The sequence below is a fragment of the Myotis davidii genome, unplaced genomic scaffold, assembly GCF_000327345.1.
Source record: "Myotis davidii unplaced genomic scaffold, ASM32734v1 scaffold765, whole genome shotgun sequence".
NCBI classification, from domain to species: Eukaryota; Metazoa; Chordata; class Mammalia; order Chiroptera; family Vespertilionidae; genus Myotis; species Myotis davidii.
The window spans coordinates 1,504,456-1,514,175 of record NW_006296056.1 but is presented as its reverse complement, the minus strand read 5'-3'; the positions used below and the strand labels follow the sequence as shown (position 1 = coordinate 1,514,175).

At 40.9% G+C, this 9,720-nt stretch overlaps 1 protein-coding gene and 1 long non-coding RNA gene across 2 annotated transcripts in view; one reads left to right on the top strand and one right to left on the bottom strand.

Annotated features, from left to right (window-relative positions):
* ZNF572 (zinc finger protein 572) overlaps positions 1-3,831 on the top strand; it is a 4,721-nt gene extending 890 nt beyond the window's left edge. Inside the window, exons 2-3 of the mRNA XM_006770967.2 lie at positions 1,253-1,366; positions 2,178-3,831. Coding sequence (XP_006771030.1) covers positions 1,288-1,366; positions 2,178-3,694 — 1,596 coding nt within the window. The 5' untranslated portion in view covers positions 1,253-1,287 and the 3' untranslated portion in view covers positions 3,695-3,831. The remainder of the gene's footprint in view (positions 1-1,252; positions 1,367-2,177) is intronic.
* LOC107184268 overlaps positions 1,329-9,720 on the bottom strand; it is an 8,714-nt gene continuing 322 nt past the window's right edge. Inside the window, exons 2-3 of the long non-coding RNA XR_001515094.1 lie at positions 8,754-8,882; positions 1,329-1,419 (exon numbers count right to left, since the gene is read on the bottom strand). This is a non-coding gene — a long non-coding RNA (uncharacterized LOC107184268). The remainder of the gene's footprint in view (positions 1,420-8,753; positions 8,883-9,720) is intronic.

Here is a 9,720-nt window from a genome sequence, read left to right as displayed (position 1 = left end):
AATTGAGACTAGTTCCAGCTTTTCTTTTAACACATCCCTAATTGCTCAGGATGCTTAGGGAATGCCAGCTCCATTTGGTATAAGGTCTAGGGATGTAAATCCGTTCTCATCCAGTCAATGTATTCTAAATAAAGGCCTTCTTTGAGGGTCACGGGAAGTTTGGGGTTATGCCCAGCTCTCTGCTTCCTGGTCTAGTTTACTGTAGTAGCCGAGTGTGTGAAAGTCAGTGTCCAAACAGACTTGGGACTGAATCCTGCTCTCCCGCTCTCGATTGTGTGGCCTTGGGAAAGTTTACTGGTGTCTTTTTGAACTCATCTATAAAATGTTGGAAACCGTTTATATGCCTCAGAGGGTTATTGTGAGAATTAAATGAGAAATAGTATGTGCAAGTTACTCAGTTTACTTCAGTTAGTAGTCAACTTTTTCTTGTTTTTCACATGCACACCTTTGTATATCTTTCTTTTAGGCTTTCATTTTTCCCAAGTTACGTATTCTTTCTATCTTAACTCGGGTGCCAAGTTCATACATAACTGCCTTCCAGTGATAGATCACATTTTTTTGTCCCTTAAAGTAGGTCAGGGATTGTATTTGCCCATAGAAGATAAAGTTGAGGCTGAAATGGATACTGGGATTATGATAGACTTAGAGGCAAGAAAGAGATCTCGCATTCGCTTTCTTTTATAGTTAGTGGTTATTGTTTAAAATTGTTATCCCAGCCCTGCTTTGCACTGAGTTCTTGTTACTGGTTATGGAAATCCTAACTTTCCTTTGAAATTGACTTAAAAGGTTTCATCCTTTTAAGGACCAAGTTATTCTTTCTAAACTAAACAGGGGCTTTCTCTTTAGCGGCTTCTTTACCTGCATATTGATTCCTTGAAGTCTTATGATTGGTTCCTTTCCCCTGCCCCAATAAAAAAAACTTTGTTTTTTCCATTAAAAGTGTTTCTAAGCTCTGAGTGGACAATTAGTATTGTATTCATTCTATTTTTGAAGCCTGATCTTCATATTTTAATGTGAAAATTTATTTTTTTAAATTATTTCCTTGGAAAAGATATATTGGGTTAACTCTTAATTCTAAACACTTGCATATGAGAAAGGATTTTTCTAAAAGGACTTCTAAAGATCATATTTCTTATTTTCAGAATTATTAACAGACCATTCTATGCCTATAATTGTTATGTTACAATGATTGGGAAGGAAGAAGAATAAATTTTAACAAATACCTCCAAACGTGACCTGTTTCCTTCCACAGGATTTCTGACTGCTAATGTGGTTGTGATCATTGTGATGGAGCAAGAGAAAAACTTGTTGGTCTCAGATTCTAAATGCTTCACTGAAAGGAAGAGTTTGAAAAGTCCTTTTACAGGTGAGGGATCAAGAAGGTGATCTGAGTACTTTGGAAATCCATTATAAGATGAGCTATAGGGTGTGTAGAGAGAACAGGGCATTACAATGAGACAAACTTTAATTGTGTTAACTCTTACTATAGGGTGTGTAGAGAGAACAGGGCATTACAATGAGACAAACTTTAATTGTGTTAACTCTTACAGCCTTAGTTTTTTCTTATGAAAAAGAAATGTGAGCTTATTTGTCATATATATATATATATATATATATATGGATTAATGAGATATTATATGCAAAGCTACTGTTCTTAGTAAATACATGCATACCTTAGAGAAACTACAGTTTCAGTTCTAGATCACAATAGAGCAAGCATCTCAATAAAGTAAGTCATAATCTTGTGCAGGTATTTGCTGTCAATTTGTAAAAAATGCAACATCTGTGAAATATAGTAAAGCTAAGCACAATAAGATGAGGTATGCCTGTAGTGGCTATCATAGTTATTTCTGTATACACTCAGACATTGTCTTGTTTTCACCTCAGATGGTGTCCTATTCAGTTTCTCCCCTACTCAGATCCCCTTTTTTCTTTTAGGTCTTTAAGAATAAAACTAGTGAATTAATTTTAATGAATACATCCCTTGGCAATTGCTGACAACTGTTCAAATACTTGATTAGTGATGAAAAATTTCATTTGCTTCTGATGTTAAGTAAAACTAGCTTAAAAAAATGATTTACAAAGTTTTACTTTGTTATTTCCTCTTTCCACTGCAATTCAGAATTTCCCTGTCAGAGATTAGGAACTATATTTAGAATATTTATTTATTTTTGCAGGACATGAAAATAAGAATAATTTAGAAACTGTTCAAGACAATAACTGTAAGGCAGATAAACTTAAAGAGAGAGCCTCAAAATGGTCTAAAAAAGATGGCCTACAAAATTGTAAGCATGAGGATACAAAAGAAATACCACTGACAGGGTCCCAAGGAGATGAAACTTGGCATGATAGTTTCTATGAGAATAATGGCAAGTCAGAGAATCAGGAAAATTCTACAGGAAAAGAGGAAGAAAAACGCAATGATGGGGGTTGGGGCCCAGGAGAACATGCCAGTGCCTCTGTCCAGCAGAATTCATCCTTCAGAGACAAACCCTACAAATGTTCTGAATGTTGGAAAAGCTTCAATAACAGTTCTCATTTGCGTGCTCACCAACGGACCCACTCAGGAGAAAAACCTTATAAATGTTCTGAGTGTGGGAAATGCTTCAGTAACAGCTCTCACCTGATTCAACATCTGAGAACACACACAGGAGAGAAGCCCTACCAGTGTGGGGAATGTGGGAAAAGCTTCAGCAATACCTCCCATCTTATTATCCATGAGAGGACACACACAGGAGAGAAACCCTATAAATGTCCCGAGTGTGGGAAGAGTTTCAGCAGCAGCTCTCACCTGATTCAGCATCACAGATTACACACTGGTGAAAAACCATATGAATGTCCTGTTTGTGGGAAATGCTTCAGCCACAGTTACGTCCTAATAGAACATCAGAGGACTCACACTGGAGAAAAACCTTACAAATGCCCTGACTGTGGGAAGGGTTTTAGTCAGAGTTCCAGCCTGATTCGCCACCAGCGGACACACACAGGTGAGAAGCCCTACAAATGTACTGAGTGTGGAAAAAGCTTTGGTTGTAATTCTACTCTAATAAAGCATCAGAGAATACATACAGGAGAAAAACCCTACCGGTGTACAGAATGTGGGAAGAATTTCAGTCGAAGTTCAAACCTCATAGCACACCAGAAAACACACACAGGAGAAAAACCCTATGAAAGTTCAGACTGTGAAGAAAGTTTGAGTCAGAACTGCAGTGTGATAGAAGAATGTAGGACCCAGCCAGGAGAGAAACCATATAAATGTTGTGAATGTGGAAAGAGTTTTGGCCTCAGCTCCCATCTCATTAGACATCAGAGGACACATACAGGAGAAAAACCTTACAGATGTTCTGAGTGCTGGAAAACTTTTAGTCAGAGTTCCACCCTGGTGATTCACCAAAGGACACACACAGGAGAGAAACCTTATAAATGTCCTGATTGCAGTGAGTGCTTTAGTCAAAGTTTTAACCTTATCAGGCACCGGAGGACCCACATAGGAGAAAAACCTTACAAATGTCCTGACTGTGAGAAATGCTTTAGCAGAAGTGCCTATCTCAGTCAGCATCGGAAAATTCACATACCAAAGTCTTTCGAGTCTCCTGAGGTTGAAGATTTTCCTCCTGAATGGACTTGGAAAGACTGTTCAGGGGAACTGGCCCTCATCTCATCATTTTCAGTCCCAAATTCATCTTCCTCTTAAGTCCCAAAGTCCACTTTTCTTTTTGGGACATTATTATTAAGGTGTTCTCTGATCACTGCACTACAAAGTGAACCCTGTCGGCCAGGGGGGTACCTGAGGAGGGGCAGTGAAGGATTAAAGCAGACAAGAGAATACACTTGGGACCAGGTGGATCACTGCCTGGATGAGGAAACAGTGACACAGCCTGTAAGCTGAAGCTTTATTTTATAGTCAGATCACACAAAGCAAAACAAAGGGAGTGGTCAACATGTTTACAATAATCTATTTTGTTACTCAAGCCTTGTTTTGGCAGCAATGGATACACCTCCCACAGCCCATTAACTAGACCTAGGAACAAGGGAGGACTATAAAGGTCAAGCTTAATTGTGCTAGGAGGGCTCTGCCCTCCAACCTGGGACTTGTATGAGGATCTGCCACAGGTCAGTCTGAGGCTTGACCCTATAGCTGCTCCCTACACAGCTTCTTTGGTTTGTTTGCCAAAACATCTAGAAAAGGTACACCTCTTGGGAGGATGGGAAGATCTAGATCACTAACTAGGTCATTGAATCTGCCCAGTGAGAGATACTGCCATGGATGGAGAAAAAGAAGAAATTTGTTTTGATCTAAGGTAAAATAGGAAGAGCTTCAAAAGAAAACTTAAGTGTCAACCTATGAACCGGGAGGTCACGGTTAGATTCCCAGTCAGGGCACATGCCTGGGTTGCAGGCTTGATCCCCAGTAGGGGATGTGCAGGAGGCAGCCGATCAATGACTCTCTCCTCATTGATATTTCTCTCTCTCTTCCCTCTCCCTTCCTCTCTGAAATCAATTAAAAATATGTTTAAAAAAAGAAAGAAAAAAAACCTAAAGTGTAACCCAGATAGAAAACAAAATGACACCCGAGAGCCTGCAGCTGAGATACCCATTGAATTGCCTTATTTTCTCTTTCCTGATTGGGTGGCAATAAATCATTACTGGTCTCAGGGATTTATCCAGAGAAAGATTTTTTTTTTGAATAAATAATCTGATTTCCTGGCTGTTCTTTGAGTCTTAAGGAAGAAAAGATTCATTTTAAAAAAATGCATTTTCAATTGCTGAACATTAACTTTTGTAGTATTAGAACTGCACTAATAAAATAGCCACTAGCCACCTGTGTCTATTTAAATTTATATAATTAAGATGAAATTTAAAATCCTGTTCCTTAGTCACACTGGCCAGTTGGATCATCTTGAACAGGGGGCCTCAAACTAAGGCCCGCAGGCCACATGCAAATACAAATACTGTATTTGTTCCCGTTTTGTTTTTTTACTTCAAAATAAGATATGTGCAGTGTGCATAGGGATTTGTTCACAGTTTGTTTTAAACTATAGTCCGGCCCTCCAATGGTCTGAGGGACAGTGAACTGGCCCCCTGTTTAAAAAGTTTGAGGACCCCTGATCTTGAAAGTAGCCTCAGACACCTGGGTGTCTTTTGGACCCACTAAAATTGCACAATCCTTTTGTTATTGTTTATCCCGTGAACATGAAGTTCACGACTAAGAGTGAGTAGGTTGATAATATAGCACATCAGTATCGTAATATGGCAAGCATTTGGGTAACTGCTGCCTTTTCTGTTGGAAATTACCCTTCCTGTTACTCCCATATCTCTTTCATTTCGTGTTTGTTTTCTACCTCTCTTTGACCCTAACCTCCTCTGCCTTGTTCAACTGTATTCTAACCCCAAATTAGTGTTTTTTTTTTCTATCATTTGTTTTGTTTCCCTTCCTTCCTTCTCCCACCTTCCCCTCCCAGTGAACTAGGAATCAAGTCAAGGCTAAGGATGGTTCAAATGCTTGGTTATAAAAGATACAGGATGCTTGGCAATCATTAACATCATGGGCATGTGGCCACTTACAAGCAGAGGTAGCTTGTGGGTGCTAAGATAGATAGATTGCTGGTCTAACATTGTTTAACTGGTAAAAGCAACAAATATCCTAGGATTTGACACAGTGTGGGATGAAGTAGATGCTTTAGTTGAAAAGGGGTCAGGATTAATTTTGAGCCATGGATAAATGGTCAGATTTAAAAAAGTATTAGTTGATTAGACTGACAAATACAGGTGGAAGATTTTCTCTTAAAATAGCTTACTTTCTGATCATTAAAGTCAGAGTTGCTAAAATATACAAAGAAGTATAAAACATACAAAAGTATGAACACCAAAATAAAAATCACCTGAAATCATTTTCCTCTCAGATCACTTACCATGAAAGTTCTGGGATCTTTACCAATAACCACTTTTCTAATATATTATTGTGTGTTACACCCCCCACACACACACACACATTGTCATATATTATTGTCTTTTTTCCACACACACACACACACACACACACACAAATTGTCATATATTATTGTCTTTTTTTCTTAATTTCATATCATTTGTCAATTTACTTGTTTTAAATTATTATGTGGTTTTTCATGGTTTCATAATATTGCATTGAATGATGTACCATAACCATATGTTTGATGTTGGATGTTTATATTGTTTCTAGTTGTTTGCTATTAAAAATAACACTACGGTAAACAGGGTTTGTCTTTTGGTGGTGGTTTTGTTTTGGTATGATGGTTGTGATTGCTTTTGCTTTTTTGCTTTGTGTTGTTACACAAATCTTAGTGTACATCTCTATTTCCAAAGAGTGAATTCCTAACAATGAGATGATTGAGTCAAAGGGCATAAAGTTTTAAAGGCATATTACTTAATTACTTTCCTGTGCCAAGCCAGCTCCGCAAATCAATAAAATATATTTAAAAAAAAATAACACTACGGTAAACAGGGTTTGTTTTTTGGTGGTGGTTTTGTTTTGGTATGGTGGTTGTGATTGCTTTTGCTTTTTTGCTTTGTGTTGTTACACAAATCTTAGTGTACATCTCTATTTCCAAAGAGTGAATTCCTAACAATGAGATGATTCCAGAGGTAAACAAGGCAGTGGTCACCATAGTTAGTGTTCTTGTTTCACTTGTTTTGGTGGCACTTGCTGCATCCCCCTCAGCCCATTAGCTTCCCAGATAAGCTGTAGGGAGCATCATAAGGTCAAGCCTAATTATGCCAAGAGGACTGTGCCCTCTAAGCTGGGACTTATTTGTGGCTTTGCCAACAGGTCATCCCGAGGCTTAACCCTGTAGCTGCGCCCTACACTTTCCAGAAATGTTTATCAATTTAAATTACTCCAGTGAAATAATTTTGTTAAATACCTTTTGGAGGGGGTGGGAGAGAAAACAAGTAATTCAAGGTCAATAACTTTAAATGCTTGGAACCTCTTTTAAGGCAGCTTGTTTGGATAATCTTTCCCCAGCCTATTCCTTCCCCTCTCTAGGGTTAGGGTCAGCTGTGTGAGACTTTGGTTGAACCATTTTAAGAATTACTTGGATGTTTTCTTATGCAGCCCAGGGCACAATTCCAGTCAATGTCAGCAGAAGCTGCTCTAAGAACTAGAGAAGTGATCTGAGGCCAAAGCCCAGAAGTGCTAAGAGGAAGAACAGTTGAGGAAAGTTGTTTTGGGGGTCATGTGATGCCCAGGAAAGTGTTTTGACACGTGATTATTTTAGTAGCAGAGAAAACATAGTATTTGGGGTGAAAATGGTAACTGGTGCCATACTTCCTTAAATTCAGCAGTGTTGGGCAGGATGGCAAGGAAGACGGATGCCCCTGCGCCCCCCTCCCCCATGGTGACTGACTTTTGATTCGTCCAAGGTCACAGAGCTGGTTCGTGGCAGCCAGAATTTAGGTCTCCTGATTCTAGTCACCCAGTCTTCCTACTACACTACTGTCATTCATCATTCATTCATTCGTTAACTACATTCTTATGGAGGATAAATTAAGTTCAAAGCATTGTGGTAGATGCTGTGGATGATTCTGATTTATCAGACACAGATCCTTCCCTCAAGGAACATAGGGACGGACTAGTGGGATGATAAGACTTAACCCTAAATGTACTGTCAGGGCTTGGAACAATAAGGTATGAATAAACTATGATGTGACTCGGTGAGGGTCAGTGAGACTGGGAAAAGGTGACAATTCAGCTGTGCTCCAAACGGCAGAAAGGATTTGTACATGAGTCATAGGGTTTAAAGTTGGTCATCCACCGTTAAATAATGGGTGAGCAAAGGCACTGACCTTAGGCCTCACTAAATTCTATGGAAGCCCTAGCCAGTTTGGCTCAGTGGATAGAGTGTTGGCCTGCGGACTAAAAGGTCCCAGGTTCGATTCTAGTCAAGGGCACATGCCTGGGTTGCAGGCTCAATCCCCAGTGAGGGGCGTGCAGGAGGCAGCCGATCAATGATTCTCTCTCATCATTGATGTTTCTATCTCTCTCTCTCCCTCCTCCTTCCTCTCTGAAATCAATAAAATATATTTAAAAAATAAATTCTAGGGAAGTTTCATCATTTTATAACAGGGGCCATCTTTCACCCTGACTCTTGCACACTTTTGTTGTTCTCATTAGCACGCCTGTCCTGAACAAATTCAAGTTTAACTTCCCCAGACCTTACCTGAGTCCCTCCTGGCCAGTGAAGGACTGTCTCCTGTTCGTTTCCATGGTTCCTAGTCCACCCACTCTCTCAGGGCACTTATGACACACCTCTCTTTGTGTTACTTCTTTGCCCCTGGTGTGTATTGGTTATGATTTCAAATGAACTTGTTTATGACTTAAGTGAAGTTGCTTTGACCCATGGGTGAATTTGTTTATATCAGGGGTGGGGAAAGTTCGGCCCGCCCTCGGACCATATAAGACCCGTGAAATCATTTAGTCTGGTCCTGCCCAAGGCATTGGGGGTGAGTTAATTAAAGTTTGACCAAATATAGCAGGCTAATTTTTAAGTTGACAATTCCATATGGCCTGCACATGATGTTATAAATACCCTAATGGTGCTTGGTAGGAAACAGGTTTCCCACTTGGGATTTAAAGTAAGGGAGCTGTGCCGGGATGTCACTGACACCTGCTGAGGGGCATCACCGGGACCTTATCTATAAGAACCTGTGGAGGAAAAACGATCATGTGATATTGTTTTCTTGTGGTTTAAGACAACGTAAGTTTATTAACTTACAGTTCTAGAGGGTGAGAAGTCCACAATGGGCTAAAGTCAACAGAGCTGCTTTCGTCGGCAGACTCTCTGGGACCTTTTCAAGCCTGAAGAGCCTCGTGCGTTCCGTGGCTCCTGGCCCTCTTCCTGCAACTTCAAAGCCAGCAATGTTAGGCCGAACTCTTCTCATGGGGCCATCCCTCCGGTCCTCGCCTTCTGAGTCCTTCCTTCACTGTGAGGACCCTCATGACTACCGGGGCCACCCAGATACTCCAAGTGGGATATTACCGGGAATTTATGAGGCTTTACTGAGTGTGTTTGGCTTGGACAAAGCTGCTCTCCGCTGGCCTATCTAAATAGCTCTAAGAGATCTTGAGCCACTGGGTCCCGGTTGTGGTCAGGCCGCCCTTGGCAGGCAGGGACAGTGGCCATAAACTGTGCAGCAGCATCAGGAAGAGAAGGGACATGTTCCTGCCGTGGTTAGGCCATTCGCTGTAGGCAGTGCTGTGTACCACGTACAGGTCCTTGGAATAGCCTTAGGAGCACCCCCTCCTCCCCCCGGCAAGCCAGGGACCTATGCTGGCAGCTGGCGGGACTCCAAGAACAAACCTGGAGAAAGTTACTACGTCACTGAAGTTGGACTCTCATCCCCCCTTTGTCTGGTGCGGTAGTGAAATCTGTCATTGGTTTGTAATGTTACTAGTTTAAAGGACAGTATCCTATGTGCTCTTGGCCTGTGAAATATTTTAAGTTATAATGCCCACAGCGAACCCGTGTTAAGTAAATATCTGGAGAAGACAATCTGTCTCTGAACATAATCTGCCCCAAACGTAACACCCCCATGGCCTCCTCCCCCCATGTCTTTGCTTTTGAGAGAACAGGGGCGAGGCACCTCAGCGTATCTTTAGTCTGAGCACAGCGACAAGTCTTGGCTGACAATGTGTGGAAGGCAACACCTGGCAGGGCCTCTCCCACAGGCGAATGCCCGCCT